At 41.2% G+C, this 22,347-nt stretch overlaps 1 protein-coding gene across 1 annotated transcript; it reads left to right on the plus strand.

Annotated features, from left to right (window-relative positions):
• The first annotated feature begins 1,269 nt into the window (after nucleotides 1–1,269).
• LOC144711100 (protein CASP) lies at nucleotides 1,270–21,640 on the plus strand. Its single transcript, XM_078585025.1, has 19 exons — nucleotides 1,270–1,525; nucleotides 1,766–1,876; nucleotides 1,998–2,176; nucleotides 2,570–2,719; nucleotides 3,170–3,258; nucleotides 3,396–3,505; nucleotides 5,256–5,350; nucleotides 5,801–5,856; nucleotides 7,660–7,825; nucleotides 14,045–14,137; nucleotides 15,437–15,565; nucleotides 15,812–15,931; nucleotides 17,239–17,319; nucleotides 18,321–18,428; nucleotides 18,503–18,649; nucleotides 18,741–18,842; nucleotides 19,884–19,963; nucleotides 21,126–21,218; nucleotides 21,296–21,640. Exons 1-19 carry the CDS (start codon nucleotides 1,444–1,446, stop codon nucleotides 21,315–21,317), a joined length of 2,013 nt encoding a protein of 670 aa, XP_078441151.1. The 5' UTR covers nucleotides 1,270–1,443; the 3' UTR covers nucleotides 21,318–21,640.
• Nucleotides 21,641–22,347: the final 707 nt, after the last annotated feature.

Consider the following 22,347-nt stretch of genomic DNA (forward strand, 5'->3'; position numbering starts at 1 on the left):
CCTCTCATCATCTTCATCCGTACCGGTGATGCCTTCGTCATCGTCTCTTGTCCCCTGAGCATGGGTAACAAAAGGGACGACAAACAAGAGATAGTAATGCTTCTGTCTCATCATCGTCGTCGTCATCTAGCGGCATGAATAATGTGGGCAATTTTGTCATCGCTATCTTGGCCATGACCAATGATAGAGATGACGACGACTCATCATCATCCTCTTGCTATCATCATCTGGTGGGACAAAAATGGGGGCAATTTTGTCATTGCCATCTAGGCGACAACTAATGACATAGACGACAACTCATCATCGTCATGTCGTCATCAACATCTGGTGGGATGAATAATGGGGGAAATGTTGTTATCACCATCTCAATGACAACGAATGGCGGCGATGGCAGTGACTCATCATCATCATCCTCTCGTCATTGTCATCTGGAAGGGCGAAAAATGGGGGCAATTCTTCATCTCCATCTTAATGACAACCAAAGATGGAGACGACAACGACTCATTATCATCCTCTCATCATCGCCATCTGACGGGACGAATAATAGGGGAAATTTTGTTATCGCCATCTCGGCGAAGATGAAAGACGGAGACGATGACGACTCATCATTGTCCTCTCGTCATCGTCAACTAGAGGGATGCATAATGGGGGCAATTCTGTATTCACCATCTTGGAGATGTCCAACGACGGAGGCGGCAACGGTGACGATGACGGCTCATCATCATCATCTGACTGGATGAATAATGGGGAATTTTTTATATCTCCGTTGTGGCGACGACGAAGGATAGACACGATGACGACTCATCATTGTCCTCTCGTCATCGTCGTCTGGAGGGATGCATAATGGGGGCTATTTTGTATTCGCCGTCTTGGCGATGTCCAATGACGGCGACGGCGATGGCTATGGCGATGGCTCATCATCATCATCTGACCGGACTAATAATGTGGGAAATTTTGATATCTTTGACTTGGCAACGACAGACGGCGGAGACTGCTCATTATCATCATCTGACTAGACAAATAATGGGGGAAATTTTGATATCTCCGACTTGGCGATGACGAATGACCGAGACGAAGACGACTCATCATCATCCGGTAGTCATCGTCATCATCATCATCGTCATCGTCATCGTCATCGTCATCGTCATCGTCATCATCATCATCGTCATCATCATCATCATCATTCTCTCATCACCATCATCCTGTCATCGTCATCGTAATATGTATGTAATAACTAACACTAACCATATTTATATATGGGCAGGCCCAGTCCAACAGAAGGTAGGAAGGGGCTACTAGAACGCTGCCACTGTCTACGCCATGGGACAGAGCTCGAATCGCAGAATCTCGAGGCGCGATCTCTAACATCTTTGTAATTGATCCTTCAAAGATTACAGATCTCGAATTTCACGCATCGTCGACCGTCATAATCGCTGTTCAAGCATGGAAAGTGGCCCTGGGGGAGCGGAGATGGAGAAGGGGAGCTCTCGCTCCTCGATCGCCGTCATCTGCGAATTCTGGAAAGGTGAGTATCTTCGAATTTCGTTGAGAGTTGGTGTTTTTTCTTATGCCGTTGGGTGTAAGTAGTTGGATATTCGACGGAGAAGGGCACCGCATTTGTAATTCTTGTTACTATATTTATAATTGTTGTGAATTATGGAGAGGGAAGTGTCTTCGAGTTTCATGGAGTGTTGGTGAAGGACTCCGGATTTGTAATTCTTGTTTGAGTTAATTCATTTGGTAATTTTCTTTCTAATGACCGCAGATTTTGATTTGGAGAAGGAAAGGAGCGGTTTGGATGAACAAGGGCTTAAAATAGCTGAAAATCAGGAGAACAGTCAGAAAAATAGACGAAAATTGGCGGAGGCTACCAGGGGTACTTATAGTTTCTCATTTGATGCTTTTTTTTCAGTTTTATCTTGTCTGTTCGTGTTATAAATGATGAAATTAACTCTAAATGATGAAATTTCCTTTGGAATTTCTGCATACGGATGCAGATTTTAAGAAAGCGACGGCAGATGAGAAGTTGAGTTCATTTCAAACGTTGCTAAAAGCGTATCAAGAAGAAGTGGACAATCTGACGAAAAGGGCAAAGTTTGGAGAAAATGCATTTCTAAATGTTTACCAGAAGCTTTATGAGGCCCCTGATCCATATCCAGCCCTTTCTTCTACTTCTGTGAGTGCAACTTGTGCCCAATTTATCTTCTATTTGTACTTGATAAATTCAATGACGGAACATTCAACATATCGAAACTAGAAAATTACATGGAACTCTGGGATTCTTTGTAATCCTAGGCATCAAATATCCTGTTTCTGGAAAAGAAATTGATGAAAAATGAATCACTGTCTTCTTGTGAGAAATCAATGTCGTTAATCTTTGTTTTTCATCTGTACTGTCAACCTTGAACTGCACTCTTCGACTTCTTCTGTTTAAAATCAGCTGCATGTCCTCATACTTGGTCTTAATGGCCTATCTTTTTATTCTTTATCATGACGTTCTACTTTATATCCTTACTTCAAATATTCATATTAAATGCTGATCCTGGCTGTTGTTGTTTTATGTCGTTAGGACCTCGAAATTAGAGCTTCTGAATTGGATTCTGAGAATAGAAAAATGAAACTTGAACTTGAGGAGTACAGAACAGAGGCTACTCATTTGAGAAACCAACAAGCCACAATAAGGCGGCTGGAGGATCGGAATCGCCAGCTAGAACAACAGGTTAGTGATTATGAGCTAGAAAAACAGAGGAAATCACCTTAAAAATCTTGTTTTATTTAATATTTATTTTATTCAAGGCTGTATTTTAAGTCCATTTACTACGATCCTATTTTTTTTACTTATTGTAATTTTGATGGTACCAATATTTGATTAGTTGTCTAATCATAAATTTTCATATTTTGAAAATTTTAAATGCAATTATGATGTTACTTTTTCCCATAGTCTTGCATCAGTGATTCTGCTCTGTTTTCGTCGCCCGTGATATATCTCATGTGATTTTAGCATCAATTATCCATCCCTTCCCGTTGTTTTCACATCTCATGTTTGGTTTTGATCGCTCTTAATAGCTTCCGACTCTAATTTTGGGCTTTGTTGTGTAGTCTTTTTTCGTTACTATTCACAAATACATATCCAGAAGTTCTTCTTCATTGATTAGAGAATGCTTTACAGATGGAGGAGAAGGTGAGGGAACTGGTAGAGATGAAACAACGTAGTCTTACAGAGGAAAATCAGAGAACACTTGAAGTTCTAAAGGAAAGGTATTGGATTCATTATGTGTCAGGTCATTGATCTCTGTTTTCTGTGGACGACTGCCAGATTCTCAAGTTTGCCTATTTATCAATCTCTTAATCTTTAGCACTTCTTGCTTCTGTTTATTTGGTATCCACTATCGCAGGGAGCTTTTGCTGCAAGACCAACTAAGACAAGCTAAGGATAGCGTGGCCAACATGCAAAAGTTGCATGAGTTTGCTCAGGGCCAAATGTTCGAACTGCGTGCCCAGTCAGGTATGTCTGAAAAGAATCTATCACATCTGCATAGGCCAAGTAAACTTCATGAATTTATAACTCTGTACCAAGAAATGAGTCTCTACTATGGTGATTTCAATTGTAGATGTCTAATGGTCCCCAAATAGGAGGTTTCATCATCCCAGGATAAACTTATAAACGGTAATGTACTCATAAATCTGAGTTTCACACTATTGGTTCCAACAGACATGCCAAAAAAGGGCCATACCAATCAGTTTCTCATTTCAAATATGTAAACGCTAATTTCAATCAAATCACACATTGCACTAGACTAGCCCAAGTCATTTCGTTTGTGGTTTATCTAAAAGATTCACAACATATCTAGGAATTAATTTTAAATACCACATCTAAGTTACTGGAGAGGTGAGTTTTATGTGTTTGATATGCTCCCTGAAGGATATCAATGTAGCAAGTGACAATCACAATTCAAAGTTCAAAGTGAATACCAATGATTTCCAGATATAGCAATGTCGTTCAAGAACTGTCACTGGAGAGGGCATACCATGAACAGTGTCTAGAGAGAATGATTAGGGAGGGCGAGAAGTGGAATAAGGAGATAAGAATGGAGAGGTGAGGCAGATAGCTCTCGCCTTCCTCTTAGGAGGAAGATCTTCAACTCAGCCGAGGCGGCTGCTCCTAAATTTTTAAGAAGAGGGCGAATGGTCCCTCGTTCCATTTATTTATAGGCAGGTTCCCTGCCTATTCCTTTCCTTTTGTTGTCTGACCTGGCATGTGTGAGACGACTTATCTTTTTCTTCCTTTTCTCCAAGTATGTCCAAGTGAGACCTGTATCAGTGTTCTATTTGATATATTTGAGAATCGACGAATTCAGCCCTGCATGGATCACAAAATTTCGGTTCTGCGTTTATTTCAAATTTAAAATTGGGTTCTTCCTTTTCCACAAGCACAAAGTCTGCCTTATGATGATGATGGCGACGATTTTGCAATCATTTGTTACTCTCGTGATGATGATGGCGTCCTTGTGATGACGATGATGACTACAACTGCGATGACTTTGTCATCATGAACATCATCATCCTAGGTCATATAAATGATGATGATGATAAATACTCGTCATCTTCCTCTCATCGTCATCATTATAGATAGTGCCCCTCAATGGAAGACATGAATTATAGGATGACCTTTAGATTTCGGACTCCACTTTTGTCGGAGCATGGCTCGAAAGATGATGATTTTGACACCATCCATTATCCGATTGAAAAATGGACGGCCCCCTCCAGGCCCCTCCCACCCAGGCTATCATTTGGGAATTTGAGGATAAGATACAGATAAATGGATTTTATGAACCCTCACATATTAGAAAATGCCGAAGCTGATTTAATGGCCAATCTAGGGTTTCCTGGAACAATTAAACTCTCTGAAGAAGATATCTGTAACTTGATTGCCTGATTTAATTACTCTTCTTTTTACCTGAATCCAGATTACAACGCACATTATCATCATCTGAGAAAAAATGATAAATACTTACTAGAACAATAATGCTTTGAACAATAATTTTTCAATTGATTTTTAAACATACAAATACAAGTTTATGGGATTATAAAAGTTTTTACTTTATCAAGTCTATGTTTGTTTATTGAATATGTGGTGGTCACCGCCTAATCGGGTGACTTCCCCTTCCACTTTTCGGAAATTATTTATTTATTGATATATATGTAGTATGTTTTTGTTTTTATGGTCTAAGAGATGAACATTTGAAATGTTTTAGAGGAGGAGAGGGATGCGAAGCAATCCGAAGTAAATCTTCTTATGGATGAAGTCGAAAGGGCTCAAACAAGATTAGTCTCTCTTGAACGTGAGAAGGTATTATGCTTTGCTAAAGAAGTGTGATCCTTAGACGTCATCTGAGTAAAATTTGTTTTCACTGTTTTAACTGAATGAATATTAACATGCTTCATTTAGGTGTGTCCTTAAAAAATATTTTTTTAATTCGTAACATAAACTTTTAATATTTCTACTAGTTACACTGGAAAAATGATACCATTTGAATATTTCTGGATAAACGATTAAATCTAGTGTCAGACATGTGGCTGACCTGGAAGAAACCATTTAAAGGATGCTGTTTTCTTTATATTTCTCAGGGAATTCTTTCTGTGAACAGCTCTCTCGAAAGAAAAGCTTCTTGTAAAGTGATTATCATTATCGGCACTTTATAAATGAAATTGATGGAAAACGTTCTGAACTGATTCGTAATCTGCCTTTTGATTTTTCGTTACAAGAAAAAAATACATTGTGAACTGAATTTCTTCCCAGGGCCTGTTGCGCTTACAGTTGCAGTCAGCCACGGAACAAAATGAGGAAAAAACAAGGTATATCAGGGTTATTTGGTACAAGTGATCTAATATATACTGTGCAATATTAGGGTGTAAATGTCCTTTGTGTGAATTTTAATGCTTTCATTTTGTTGGTTTAAGTATGCAAGGCCCAGAGTCTACCTCATCTTTTATAAGGAAAGGCCCATTAGCTTGTGTCCCCCTGACTATTTACTTTTCTCTTTTTCTCGGCTGTAACTCTCCTGAGTAATGTTTGCAGTGGCCTCCATCATCTGCCTCCGATTCTTTAAAGATGGCGCAGAAAAAACCTCTGTTATACACATTCTGTCTGCTGCATCATCATTTTACTCTCTTTAAATATGTATTTGGGTTGATAACATTACTCCCCCTCTTCAACTTCACTTCATCCTCAAGGTCGAATTCAGGGACTAGACGTCTAATGGTCCCTCCTGATTTCTATGAATCTTTAACTCAGGTAAATTCTTCCATTGGTTTAAGACTTTTGGTCCAGTCGTAGAATAGCAGTCAGATAATCCTAGTTCTGGATACACCAGCTAATGTCGCTTATGAAAAGAGTCCTTCAGAATTTCTTTTGGAAGATGCTACAAGCATGAGGCTAGTTCGATTTATGATCTATGAAAGACTTGGTAGAGGGTGAAGGGACAATATACAGCCTGTGGACCACAGACCTTCCGGGCTCTAACATTCTGTAGGGTTCAAAGAGTATAGGACCAAGTCTATCTATTTGTGTCCCATCTAATGATTTCATGTGACAAGACCTTACATGGAGGTATACTCAGTCTCCTTCTTGTAGAGAAATCACCCTGATGATGGGTCAGCGTTTGATTTATATGCTGTTCAGTACTCTTTTTTCTTTTGAACGAAGATGCTGTTCAGTACTCCTAGGAGAGCCCATTCACATTGCTGGTCATCCACAACTTAAATTGGATACCTAGGTGATCCATATAATAAGAGCAGCGTTGTTGGATCCTGGCAATTCATTCCCCATCTGTGGAGGCATCAATTCCTCACGAAATAGTGATTTCTAAAAGATGCGCCACAGACAGTTTGACAAGGACTGTAGGACACCGATGTGATCCCCGATCACTCCCCGATTGGGGCAGATTTTTCAAGAAGGGGGGAAAGAGGGAGGAAGCAGAAGGCATAGTGGAGAGGGTGGAGCTGTATGGGAGATGCTCCCTAGGAGAGGGATGTTCAATACGGGAGACAATCCCTAGAAGCGTGGAGGTGCCACTAAATCTGCAGCAGGTCTACATCAGGGATCTCCTTCTCGATAGAGACCTAAATCAAGGTCTACATCTGGCTCCTTCAGGAGCTTCCTCATTTTTTTCCTAGTTCTCTATGATATCAAACTAAATGACCGCCTCCTTCCCTGTTCTTCTCCATTTGTTTCCCATGTCATCCAGTGATAATCCTTTCACTTCACTTTAACATCTTTCCCACTTCCACAACCACTTTCTCCAGCCAAGCCAGTTCCTCCGAAAACTACCACACCAGACAGCACAGTATAGAAAAGCAACCTTCTTCAGAAGGCTGTTTGATTTGTACTTTGTTTTCTGTTTACCTTCTGCCAAAAGGCTGATTTTGTGATAGTGTACTGTATGATGGTGTATTTTTTCTGGAGGAACTGGCTTGGGGCCTCCTTGAATTGGGCAACACATTGGATGCGCATCACTATTGAAGAGAAATGGGTCATAAACCATGGGTTTATTTAATTGAATGTACCTAGGAAGTCTTTTAGAAGACATATTCATTGATGATTAATTTCTAGTTTTGTCCTTTGTATGAATGCAATTTAATTATCATGCTTGATGGCAGTGATTATTTGGACACGAGTCAGATCCTCAAGAGTACGTTAAATGCAAAGGAAAAGGTGATTTCTGAGTTAAGCATGGAGCTTCATCAGATTGAATCGACCTTGTCAAGTGAAAGAGAGACACACCTAAGTGAGATAAAGAAGTTGAATTCCTTACTCATTGAGAAGGTATGGTTCAGGGATCCTTTTTTTAGTCTTCATTTTTCGATCAAGTAAAGATTCATGATGCTAATATGAGATTTTTTCGCGAGGACAATCCTTTTTTGATTCCCATTGCTTGTGGGTATTAAAGTGGCCTGTACTGAATGGGCATTATGTTGTTGAACGAGAATATGCCATTTATTCAATGATCTGGTGCCGATTCATTTTATTTGTTGATCAAAATTTGTAACTGACGACAAGAAGAAAGAACAATTCTTGATTGTCAAACAAAGAGATTACAAGGGGTTTTATAGGGAGCCCTAATGGGCTAATAATAGAAAGGGCCCTTAATGGGCTAATAATAGAAAGGAGCTAATAATAGAAAGAAGAAAAAAAGGAAAGGAGACAATAATGTCAACACTCCCCCTCAAGCTGGAGCGTGGATGTTTTCCACACCCAGCTTGGAACAGAGATCCTCAAACCGAGGGGCATGAAGCCCTTTGGTGAAGATGTCTGCAACCTGTTCAGCTGACGGAACATATGGCATGCAGAAATTTCCCGACTCAAGCTTCTCTTTAATGAAATGTCGATCGATCTCAATGTGTTTTGTACGATCATGCTGGACGGGATCATGAGCAATGCTGATAGCCGATTTGTTGTCACAGAACAGCTGAAAAGGGGAAGAAACCGGACACCTTAGTTCACGAAGCAGTTGGGTAATCCAAAGTGCTTCACAAAGACCATGCGCAAGGGCACGGAACTCCGCTTCAGCACTTGATCGAGAGACCACTTTCTGTTTCTTACTCCTCCAAGTAATAAGATTGCCTCCCAAGAAGGTGCAGTACCCAGAGGTCGACCGACGATCAGCCACTGTGACGACGAAACATTAATCCACGGCCAATGGTGCCCTTCAAGAAACGGAGGAGGCGATGGGCAGCATGAAGATGACTCATTCAAGGGTTCTGCATAAACTGACTTAGAACACCCACTGTATATGCAATGTCGGGACGGGTGTGGGTGAGATAGAGCAGTTTGCCCACAAGTCTTCGATATTGTCCGGGCTCAGCCGGATCTTCATTCTCATCCGCACCAAGTCGATGACTCACATCAATCGGTGTCGAAATAGGCTTGGAGTCTTCCTTTCCCAGCTCGCAAAGAAGATCCACTGTATATTTCAGCTGACAGATGAAAATCCCACTCGAAGAATAAGCCACCTCAATACCAAGAAAATATCGTAATGGGCCAAGATGACGTATGGCAAAGTCCGACGACAGATACATAGCCAACTGAGTAATGGACTCCGTATCATCACCCGTGATGATAATGTCATCCATGTACACGAGAAGAATAGCCACTCCCCCGGACGTGGAATGACGGTAGAAAAGCTTGTGATCTCCATTACACTGACGGTATCCCCGGTTCTTCATGGCCATGGTGAAACGGCCAAACCAAGCACGAGGAGATTGCTTCAAACCGTACAGCGCTTTCTTCAGGCGACAAACAACTGAACTCGGAGTAGACAGCACTAAGGAGGCATATCCAGGAGGTAAGGCCATATAGATCTCCTCAGTCAAATCACCATGAAGAAAAGCATTCTTGACATCATATTGCTGCAATATCCAGCCCCGATCGGCGGCAAGAGCCAAGAGAATCCGGACAGTGTTCATCTTGGCCACAGGGGCAAACGTTTCCTGATAATCAATGCCATACTGTTGGGTGAACCCTTGCGCCACAACACGTGCCTTGTGCCTTTCAATAGAGCCGTCAGAATTGTGCTTTACAGCATAAACCCAACGACTGCCAACCAAGTGCTTGCCCGGCGGTAGTGGAACCAGATCCCATGTGTCATTTAGGGCAAGTGCTTGTAGCTCCTCCTCCATTGCCCGACGCCAATGAGGAAGAGAGAGGGCTACGTCCACCGTCTTTGGAAGGGAGATAGTGTCAAGGGAGGTGAGAAGAGCGTGGTAGGATGGGGAAAGACAATGAGATAAGATGGATGCGGCTAATGGATACAATGGAGAAGGATGAGGGCAAGACACAAGTGCTAATGAAGGATTTTCAAGAGGAGTGGATGAGGAGGATGAGGGAGCTTCAGGGGTAGGAGGAACACGAGGCTTGCGACGAGCAAGAGTGATACCATAGCGTTTTTCTGGCGGGCAATGGCGTATAGGTAAAGGGGCACAACATAGTGGGATAGAGGGATCCGATGGGGACTTTGCAGGAGGGTTCGATGAAGTAGAGGATGGATCTTTAGTAAGGACAGGTGGATTTGGGATTGGTGCAAGCAGAGGATCAGAGGACAAGGTGTTCATGGGAATATCAGATGGAGGCTCATCGAGAGGAACAGGCAAGGAAGGACTTGGGACTGGTGACGAGGGAGATGAGTTAGGAAGAATAAGAAATTCAAGGGGATTTGATTGAGGTGGTAAAGAAGGAGAAGGTGGAGAAGAAGAGGGTATCTGGAGTGAATTCGTCAAAGGTAGCATCCTTGGTGACAATAAATCGACGAGAGGGTGGATGATAACATCGATAACCCTTTTGAGTAGAAGCATAGCCGACGAAGACACATTGGATGGCCCAAGGATCAAGCTTGTCACGACCAAGATGGTTGTTAGGAGCAAAGCAAACGCACCCAAAGACACGAGGGGTAAGATTGGTTCGGAGAGAAATGTTGGGGAAGGAATGCTGGAGACAATCAATGGGAGTAGAGTAGTTAAGTACGCGAGACGGAAGACGGTTGAGAAGAAGAAAGGCAGGTAGGACAGCTCCAGCCCAAAAATACTCTCGCACAGGCATGTGAAACAAGAGGCTCCGAGCCATTTCAAAAATGTGTGAAATTTTAGTTCTGCAACTCCATTTTTCTGGGGGTGTAAGGACATGTGGTTTCATGGATGATGCCTTTTCTTGGAAGAAAGTACTTAACGTGGAATTGACATAGTCTCGGGCATTGTCGGAGCGAGGCGACGAATAGAAGTGCAGAATTGAGTTTGAATGAGAGAGTAGAACTGAGGAATAACAAGGAGATCTCTGATTAATTTTTCAAGAGATAGGCCCACGTGAAGCAGTAGCGTCATCAATGAATATACATAACCACGAGCACCGGACGTGCTATGAACAGGAGGGTTCCCACGCGTCGGTGTGAGCGAGCAAAAGGAGTCGTCAAATGGGAAGAAGAAATAGGATCGTGAGTACGATGATGTTTAGCAATTCGACAAGCATCACAAACAAAGCGGTCCACAGAGTGGCCTTGGAAAAGTTTTGAAATAAGCGATAAAGAGTAGCAAAGGATGGATGGCCAAGGCGTCGATGGAGAAGCCACAAACGCTCATGAGACGCCGAAAGGGGAACTGCAGCGGCAGCAACAGCGAGGGGAGACAAGGGAGATCGAACAAGATAGAGACCCTCATGCTCCTCAGCAATGGAAATCGTCCTCCCCGACACCTTATCACGATAAAAACAGGTATTAGGAGTGAATGTAAGATCTTGGTTCAGATCACGAACAAGGCGGGATAAAGAAAGAAGATGATGAGCAAGCCGTGGAACATGAAGGACTTTAGTGAGGTTTATCGAAGGAGAGAGAGACCACGACCAATCACAGCCACAGTGAGAAGATCACCGGAAGCTGTTTTAACTGTGGAGGAGCCGGAAACGGGTTCATAGGTCACAAAAGCTCTAGGATTGGGTGTCATGTGGGCAGTGGCACCAGAGTCAAGAAGCCAAGTGGATGATGATGACGACGGAGATGGTGAAGGAGGAGGAGAAGGAATGGTGGACATACCGCGTTAGCTGAGAGCACGAGCCCACGACTGGAGGGTCAAGCAATCGCGAAGACGTTCCACTTCTTCAAGTGTAAAGCCGGGAAGAGAAGCACTTGCCGAAGACGCTCCACTTGGAAGAAGACCATAGGACAGAGGGACTTGACCAGGCATCGGTACTTGGTTGACAGAAGGTGCAACCGTAGCGAGATTGCTCTGTTGTGTTCGCTTCCGTTGAAGCTTAAAGCACGTCTCCTTGGAGTGACCCCGCTTTTTGCAGTAATTGCAGAAAAGAGAAGGATCACCTTTGGAGGATTCCTCAGTCCGAGTAGATGGACCACGAGACGAAGCTCCTGCTCCAGTCGATGTGGTCGTCACCGAGGAGCGCGTGGAGGAAGACGAATGTGCTACAAGTGCAGAAGCCGGCGTCTGGGACTGCTGAAAGCGCATCCTTGAAGGAAAGCTCTTTCTCCCAGTGTATAAGATGAGCCCGTACCGCTTCATATTCCGGGTTAAGTCCTATAAGGAACTGAAAAACCCGAAGTTGAAGAGTGTACTTGCGATCCACCGAGTGAGGGTCCGGAGGCATGTAGTGATCAATCTCATTCCACAGAGAAATGAGTTCTGTGCTGTACTCCATGATCGTCCTGTCTCCTTGACGCAGATTGGCGGCCCGATGCACTAGCTCATACAGTGTGGCAATATTATTTTTCTTGGAGTGGCTGTCAAGGACCGCTTCCCACACGGCCCGGGCAGACTCAAGAGACAGAAATTCACCCTTGATACTCGGTGAAATACTATCCAAAAGCCATCGATGGACCACCCCTTCAACGTCTAGCCAGTCATAGTACTTGGAGTCTGTCTTGGAAGGCCCTTCAAGTAAATGACGCATCAGTCATCCCTTGAGAGTAATCTGGACATATTGCTGCCACTGAAGAAGGTTAAAGCCGGTGAACATCCCATCTGGAGGCATCCGAGGCAGAGAAAACGGTCCAGGTGAAGCCGACCAATTCCCCGACTCAAGAGGTGCCTCCGAAGCATTTGACGTTTGACCCACACTGGGTGGCGTCGATGCTGGCGTCGATGCTGGCGTCACACCGGAAACCGATACAGGCTCCGTCATCTTGATCACAGAATGAAGTGTCGCACGAGGAGCACACGGCTGCACGAACGCCCGCGGCTATTGGCTGCGTGCGCGGCTGAAGAGTCGAGGAGGGAGCGCGGCGCGACCGAGAGGAGAGGCGCGTCGAGAGAAGCGTGCGCTGCCGAGAGAAGCACAGCCGAGGAGGGCGCGGTGCGGAAGCCGAAATGTGGCCGGAAAGAAGCTGCGCCGCCAGGAGCAGGTAGCCAACCGGAAGGAGAAGGAGCTCAAGATCGTGGCGAATGTAGAAACGCCAGAGATCGGAGCTACGGTCGAGCCCAGGAACCCGGATTAGGGTTAGGGTTAGGGCTCTGATACCATGAAGACAAGAAGAAAGAACAATTCTTGATTGTCAAACAAAGAGATTACAAGGGGTTTTATAGGGAGCCCTAATGGGCTAATAATAGAAAGGGCCCTTATTGGGCTAATAATAGAAAGGAGCTAATAATAGAAAGAAGAAAAAAAAAGGAAAGGAGACAATAATGTCAACAGTAACCATAGTTCCTTTTAGCAAACTGATTTGAGATGTTAAGATCATGTTATCATCATACATGAATTATCATGTACGATTGATATTCAAATATTTACGTTATTTTATTGGTTATTTTCTCTGGCTACTTATTTTTGATGGATTACTTTATTGAATTTGGAACCATCCGTTCATGTTCTGTTATTTGTCTGGGTTTCCTTCTTTCACTTCTTTATACTCTTATGCTGGGATTGTTAGCGTGGAAATTTTATAGTTTGATTACATGCTATTGATCATGTTCTGTTATTATGTTGAAAGAATCTTGATTTTCCATTTCAGCTCATTTAATGAGAATTTCTCCACCATAATGAAAATTTATCGATGATTTTCGTGTAAGTGAATTGGTTATTTAATCATGATCTCTTAGGCAGAGCTTTAACCAATCTCTCTCTGCCACATATCCATCATGAAAGAGAAAAGCTGATGTCTGACAACCTATAAAGAAGTTTATATTGGTAGGGATACTTAATCCACTACACAGGACTATAGCTCCCATATTGATATTTTTGGGTACATACGTTGGACGGTTGGAATATGATACAACAAATCAAAGTTATGAAGAAAAACATTCCTTCAGGAAGAGAGCTAGATTTGGAGAAGCAGGGCGGAGGGTGATACCCAGCTGCCCTGAAGAATTCAGGCAAAATAACTTTCTCTCATTTGTTGAATTCTTATTGTTTCAAAGAGGATGAGCAAATATCATTTTATGTTTCGGGAGAAAAATTCTCATTATTTTTCGGGGATTATAAAGCTTGGAAGCACATTTTTTGTCCTTGATGTCATTTTTATTTGTGCGCTCTTACAGTCTACCTATTTGACAGGAGAGCTTAATTGATGAACTGAGGAAAGAAATAAACGAAAGACCAACTGAAAAACTAGTGGAGGATCTTCGCAAGAAAGTAAAGATTTTACAGGTATGTGCACGAAGGATGTGCTATGGATCATGCCTATCTACTTTTTAATCACTTTGTTAATGATTTTTTTCTTGAATTTAAGCAACGCACTTTGCATAGGCTAGCAGGGAAGTCAAGTAAAAAATGAGTTGCAGAATACCGTTTTCTACGCGTGGCACTGGCATCCATATTATTTTCCCTTGGCTTTTTCATTGTGTAATTAAGTTTATGTCCACGACTGTGACAAGGGGCTCAATCCTTCAAGTGCCTCAAATTATAAATTACTCTCAGAATAGGACTATTTGGTTTTACGAATTAATGAAATATTATTTCCCCATCGTGAATTCATGTGTAGGGGGATTACCTCAATGATGGGTATCCCGAGAATCATCTAAGCTCTATCTCATTTAGTGCAATAGAAAGTGTTTTCCTTTCAACTGTGTTTATCTATTTATCAGATGCTCAAGGCTGGAAGAAACTTTTCACAATAACCAATTCGTAATTTTTATGCCCCTCAGTAAGCACAGGAACGTTACGTAAACAAATTGTAATCTTCCTTCCCAAACATGAATCAAGTGCAATTCATTTCAAGAACTTCGATCAAATAGTGAGCTCCGACCAGATGGAAGAATTGAGAAGATAAAGAGAGATAGGAGATAGCAAGATAGAGAGGATCTGGCGAGATAGGCTTCTCCTCCTCACGGGAAGTGGAGAGAATCTCCTGCTCCTAACCTGAGCCGCTTCTGACTTATTGAAATTAAAGTGTATAAAGTAGGCTTTTTACAAAGAAATATGTGTCGTAGAAAAGAGGGATGGAGAGGAGAGAGACGCCAAACTTTTTGTTACTGGCTTTTTTTTTGACCCTCGTCTTCTCAATGTTCTTGCAATAATTCATGCCAAGCGCTAAAGTCGTTCTCAACACCACTTTCTTCTCCCTAGCCAAAAAGGTAGAGGAGGACCACATACGTCACCTAACATTCTTGGATTTTCCATTGCCACGTAGGCTTGCACTCACGCCTTTTGAATTCTCTCAACTTTTAGACTTCAAGTGGATGATGGTGTTGATGGAGAATAAGCTTCAGTTTCCGTTAAGTTCATGCTTGAATATGGCTTCAATGATGAACGTATTTCTTTACAAGTTGGGGTATCATTTATCTTAATGATGTTGTGAGTCTTGAAAATTAATCCAAAAAATGGTTATTCATTTAATTTTCTCATCTGTACTTATGTCTTTGTTGTATTTTTCCCGTCTTTTATGAGAGTTTTTAAATACATATAAGTTGAATTTAGAGCTGTCTGAATCTGATATCCATTGTGCAGGCAGTTGGATACAATTCGATTGAGGCAGAAGATTGGGAGCTTGCTACGAGTGGTGAAGAAATGAGCAAGTTAGAGTCTTTGCTGCTTGACAAGAATAGAAAAATGGAGCACGAACTGACACAGTTGAAGGTATGAAATCAGAACAGGAAATTGACAAAGTTACATTATCTAATGGATAATCATTTTTTGTATGATAATAATACATCTTCCACTGACCACCAGGAATGCGTTACTTTTTCTTGCCAAAAGCTATCACATTCGTGTATTGTTTTTTCTTAATAATGAAAACGATTTCCTTTTCTGTCTTGAATTTCTGTTAGATTTCTATCACAGTAGGCTTTCTGCTTAAATAAATTTGCCAATTCCACTTTGAAGGTTAAAGTTTCAGAGAAAGAAATCCTGTTGGCGGCTGCTGAGGCAAATATTGTGGAGTTGAGTGCGAAAGTGAATGAACAACAAAAGTTGATTGCAAAGCTTGAAGATGACATTCTCAAGGTTTGTTCCGTGGCTTTAATTTGAAAATTACTAGAAGTTTCTATTTGTCTGTCAGATGCTCAAGTTCCATGATATATTCTGATTTAATCCTCTTTGGTCCATTTCTTGGGCTTATAAGGGTATGAATACCCTCATTATGTAATGAATGAGGGATTACTCACTGTTACTCTCTTTCTTGTCTCGTATCTGATACATCCTCAGTGGAATCGTATCTGTTAATATCTCCCTCTGATCTTTCAAAATTGACAGGTGGCCGTCAGCCTTGATTGTTTGTTGATCAGGCCCTTTAGTTGGCTTAAATGTCCTTGACCATTTGTTCAATGAGGCATGAGTACCTGGAGGATCCCGTTGGCCTTCCAGATCATCTAGCGCAGGAGAAGACTAAACAATGAATGAATGTAAGGCAATAAAGGCTGAACCATGCAGAACGCCTGACAATGATTTGGTAATGAAGTAGATCCGGTGTTGGAAGCAGAAGAGTTTCAGCCTCTGTAATTGGCTCTAGATATTATCTGTAGGTTGCCGACTCATGATGGGTTATTCGAGAGGTATGATTAGGATGCAAGATGGTACATTTCTTTGCTTTAGAGCCACCAGAAGTTTTTATTTGGGTCAGATTGAGGCCAGGCCTGATCATGCTGTTTGTGTGAGCTCTCAGCTGTATTGTGTGAGCCCTGAAATTTGTAGCCTAGGATGCAGTGCTTCAAAATTAGACATTCTTCTTCAGTACCGACATATCGTGATGTCAAAGATAAGTTCAGTTCTTGGATGCTGATATGAACCCTGGAGTTCATATTGTGAAAGAGATGGACTGAGGAGACGGGCCTGATAGAAAGGCCATTGCTGATAGGGTTTAGACATCATCGTAGAATAGAAGCTGCCACAATGTTCATCGCAACCCTCCTACAGGGAGGGATACCCTATTTAAAAGGAAACATCTACCTGAAAAGAACTAAAGTGCCCCAAGGAGGGGCATAGGGGATATAGGATCATATCAGACGATCAATTTTCAGTTTTTCTAATAAAATTTATATTCGTAGGTTCAAATCATTCAGGTGAGGGAAATAACCTGATCCACAGTTCATATTGAGCTGTGCATGTTATGGTCAACAAATTGAAAAAGTTTTTATTTGAGGTCTTTTATTTTAATTCTTCATTCAATGGATTGCACGGAATGGACAGGACCTATGCTTATTCCTGTAAATTTCAGTTTCTTATTAACTTTTCTTTTTAAGTATTCGTACTTCTAATGGATCATGGTTCTCGGCTCTGGAAAAGCATTAACAGTTCATTTTATTTTGATGTAGGGCTACAGTTCTACAGATCACAGAGGGCCCATTCTGCATGACTGGGATATCCAGGATGCAGGGACAGCTGAGGCAACTGAGGTAAACATTTCTCAAGCTAACCCCTTTTTGAGTTATGTTTCTATCTATATTATGCAGGGCTTCTAATAGTCGAGGAACCTGTCAATCTATCTTCGGTCATATATGTCATTCTCTGCAATTACTTGCGGAGTTGTCTCGTCAAAAGACATTGTCTCAAAGGATTTAACTGTCAGTGGTCTAGATATCTCATTTTAAATTGAGTGGTATATCAGTTTTTGGCTACTCAATATTTTCTTCACGTTACTGCTGCTTTAGAATCTCTACGATTGTCAGATACAGCCGGACTGTACTGAAGAACATCAAGTGATTAACCTACATGGAAATTTTCCATACAATCGGGGAGTCTATACCCCAATGAGTTCAAGAATTTATTGACGGTTTTCCACTGAACATTAAATAGGCCTTTAAAAAGAAGGCCTCTTTGGGCTCTTTTTTATCATAAGTAGGCCTTTAAATTATGGTAACATATTATGCCCTTCTCATTGAATGTGTAACGACTTCTATGCCCTTGGAGACAAGGTGTACTCTTTTGATGAGTTAACATAAAGAATGGCCGATATTCTGTTTATGATATTTCCATAATTTGAAAATGGCATATCTTCTATTTCTGTCCCTTTGAATTGAATGCGGGATGTCATCTATGCCCTTTAAGACAGGATATACTCATATGATGCGTTATATAAAAAAAGACAGATCTTCTTTTTCTGGAATTTCCCTTATTTAAAAACGACAGATCTTCTATTGATGTCATTTGAATCGAATGATGAATGACATTTATGCCCTTTGAGACAAGATATAGTATTACAATGTAGGAAATTCCAACATGACTGATATATTAGTTAAGACATATTCCTTGCTTAAAAAAATGACAGATCTTCTATTAATGTCCCGTCGAATTGACATCTATGCTCTTGGAGACTAGATTCATATGCTCTGAAAGTGCTTTAAATTAAAAAATGACATTTCCCTGATAAATGCTTTGTGTTATTCCCAAAAATCAGGTTTCCGACCAAAAGCATGCTTCTCCTGATCAAGATCAGAGCTCTATGCTCAAGGTGATATGTGGTCAACGCGATCGCTTCCGAAGTCGCCTTCGAGAATCAGAAGAAGTATGTTAAAGCGATCTAGTGCTTTTGGGAAATTCTCTCTTTTTAATAAATTTTCATCTCGTTAATATTCTTAGGAAGTGAGGCAACTGAAAGAAAAGATAGGATCTCTCAATTCCGAGCTTGAGAAAACGAAAGCAGATAATGTGAAGCTGTATGAGAAAATTCGATATGTTCAAGACTATAACAGTGTCGACAAGTTGGTGTCCAGAGGACCGAAGAGGGTAAGCAATTGTTTCCATAAGATTCATTTCTTCTACCTCTCTCTTTTATGAGTTTTCTGCTTTGAGGATTATTTAATTTCTTTTTTCTCAGTTTTCTGAAGATATTGAAGGTGGGTCAACTTCAGACTTCGAATCCAAGTACAAGAAGATGTATGAGGAGGACATCAATCCTTTTGCTGCTTTCTCGAAGAAGGTAATTTTTTTGCCGTTGGTAGCTGATAATCTAACAAAGCCGACACGACACGACACCGTTGGTAGCTGGTTGATGAAGAATTCATCATCATCATTGTTGTTGTCTTTGTTGTTGCGTCATCTCCAAATTTCTGGCATCAACGAAGATCATGAGAGGACGAATGATGATACAGATGAAGAATGTGGATGATGGTTACGATAACAGCCCTAAAAAACCAGATGACTATCACGAGGACGAGAACATGTTCAAATTCGTCTTATTAGGCCAAAAGCTGATAATGATGGCTCTTGGAAACCAGACACTGATACTGATGACGATTATTATCCATCATCTTCGTCATCGTTGTCCTCTCATGATCATCATCGTTGATGCCGAACACAATCTCAAACTATTTCGGATTTGATAATAAGAGAAAGATTCAATCAAATACTAGATTTCAAGAGCAGATTATTCACTCGCCAGAGAATGAAAAAAACCCTAAAGATTTTAATTGCGATCTAACCTCAAAAATATCCCGCTTCTATAATTCCTATTTCTCTATGCTTTCAACATCTCAAAATTTTTTTACGTGGTTACTGATATTTCCGATGCAATGAACATAATGGATTCTAGCCAGAGGATTTCTCATTTATCAAAGAAGTTACTTGTTAGATTGAATGGAATTATTTTTTCCGTATCCGGAATAATATTAGTAATTAGCAGTTAATTAGCAGTTACTTGTTGCATAGAAAAATAGAAATTTCGATTAATTTGGTCGAAGTTGAATTGGCAAAAGAAATGGTTGAATGATTGAACATTCATTTTTTTTAAACATATTGAAAATTCTTATTATTCAGGATTACACATTGAAGAGGACATTGCGCATAGAATTTTATTTCCCAAATAAATGAAGCAAATTATACGTAGTGGCGCAATAGATTGAAATATTAATAATTCTGTCTTATTATAGAACCGTTTGTTGGCAAATATTTCAAAATTTTCCGAGTTGTAGTTTCAGTTAATTCTATTGATTTCTATCTATTTATTTATCTTTTTCTCCAGGAGAGGGATCAGAGGTACAAAGATCTTGGGTTTCGAGATAGAATCACGCTGAGCAGTGGACGATTTCTCCTCGGAAACAAGTATGCCACTATCATCATCATCTTCTTCTTAAATAACCAATCCGTGATGCTAGTAATTTTATTTAAAATTTCCGTATAGATTCTTTTCCATTTCTCTATTAGAAAAAATTATCCTGTTTAATTATCAGATACGCCGATTTGAAAATTTTGAAACAAAATCACTCTACATAATTCGCACATTTGTCTTGGAAAATCAATATTTGTACCATAGACCTAAAAAATACTAAACATATCGGAAAACTTTAGCTTTTATATTCATAGCATAGAACCAATATCTTCACCGTTTTTATACTTTGAATTTTTCTCAAAAACCCGATTTCTAAAACCATGCGTCACGATTTTTAAAACAATATATGCCAACTTTAATGAATGTTTGGGACTTTACTCGTCCACAAGGAGTTATTATTATTTTTAAAAATAAGGATGATGACCCGAGATTCATGTTACGAAGTCAACGAAGATGATGAAGTCTTGGGTCAATCGATTTCTAGGACTTTTCGTAACCCAGTGATTATTGCGCAGGGACGCGGACGAGACGATTTTTTCGTTCCGGGACGAAAAAATCGTCCCATCCGAGGATACCGGACAAATTTCAGGACGAAAAGTCGTCCCGGGGACCACCAGACGGGACGGTTTTGGTACCGTGGGACGAAAAAATTGTCCGTCCGGAGGTCGCCGGATGAATCTGGACGGAAAACCGCCGGATGTTGAGATGTTGTCACGTGGCCTCGTAATGACAATCTGCATCAAAGTCCTGTATTTTAAGCTGTATTAATATATTAAAAATATAAAATGTATTTTTTCATCCGGGACGAATTCCGGGACGAAAATTCGTCCCAGGAGGACAGGACGGGACAAAAAACCGTCCCCACATTATTGGACGGGACGATTTTTTTGTCGGTGGATGAAAAACCGTCCCATCCTTCGTCCCTGAGCTAACATCGGACGTAGGACGGGACGAAATTCGTCCCGTCCCGTCCTTCGTCCCTGAGCTAACATATATTAATATATTAATACAGCTTAATATATTAATACAGCTTAATATATTAATTAGGACGGGACGAAATTCGTCCCGTCCCGTCCTTCGTCCACGTCCGGGGCGACTATACCATTGAGCAACCTGTTGACTAGGAGTTATTAACCGTTGACTTTTATATCTCAGGCATGCGCGGACCTTCATCTTCTTCTACTCTATCGGGCTCCACCTCCTCGTCTTTGTCTGCCTCTACAGGATGTCGGCCATAAGCGACAGCAGGTTCGTGACGTTGACTTGCCGCCTCGTACCCGTTGACTGCTTATCTCTCTCATGCTCCCTATCGTCGACTTTCTCAGGAACGCCGACCTCAGAGATTGACTCTGGCGGCCGGTCAACTCCCCAGTCAAACCGCGTCGCCAATTTCGAGAACGCATTCCCGGGTGAAAACTCATTCCCAAGGTTCGTGGAATGCGTTCCCGGGTGAAACCTCTTCTCGGGTTTTGAAACGCATTCCGAAAATGCATTCTAACTTGACGCGAAATCCATTTTCAAAATGCGTTCCGGTAAAGTCGCGAACAGGTGGCGGATTTAGCCGGCGGCGGTGACCCGACTCGGCGGTGAGTGTACCGCCCTTGCGAAAATCCATTCTGACAATGCATTTTCTTAATCTGAATATTTTAATTTACCGAGTCAGTAAGTAAGATCTGATTTAATGCGGGGTAGAACCTGTACCCGTCCCGTTCCGTCCCGTCCCGTCCCGGACGGTTGGACGCGATTCGGGACGGACGGGACGGAACGCAACTGAGATATTTTTCTTTTTAGGGCCGGGAACGGGACGGAACGGATCTGAGATATTTCGTTATATATTTCTGGGCCCACACGTGATTCATGAGATGAAAGTATAGTTAGGGCTAATTATATATTTTGCCATTTTTTACAAGAAGAACCGGACTGAACTGATATTGTTAACATGTAAATATGTAAAAACATATATGTAAATATATATAATATTTAAATATGTAAATACTTAAATACAAACACAAAGATAGATGTAAATTCAGATATTAATAAATGTAAATATGCAGACATGCAGTTTGTCTTCAGTTGTGTAGTGAATCCATGAAAAAACAGAGTATTTACATACAAAAGTCCATCATTTAACTCTTTTAATTAGACTTTCATTATGATTTTTTTAGATATTGAATTTAATGTTTAACAAACCAAAACTGATCTTTGGCTAAAGTGAGACTGTACCGAAGTATATGTACTGGTTTAGGCTTCTGCCAGAAAACAAGTACTAAGATTGAAACCGTCATTGCCTTAGCATACTGCATGATCGTCAGGAGGGGATGCTGGCAATTCCATACAGTTTTCATTCAGTCGCACTTCCCTTTCTTTTGGATTGTTC

This window comes from Wolffia australiana, chromosome 13 (genome assembly GCF_029677425.1).
Source record: "Wolffia australiana isolate 7733 chromosome 13, ASM2967742v1".
Lineage (NCBI taxonomy): Eukaryota > Viridiplantae > Streptophyta > Magnoliopsida > Alismatales > Araceae > Wolffia > Wolffia australiana.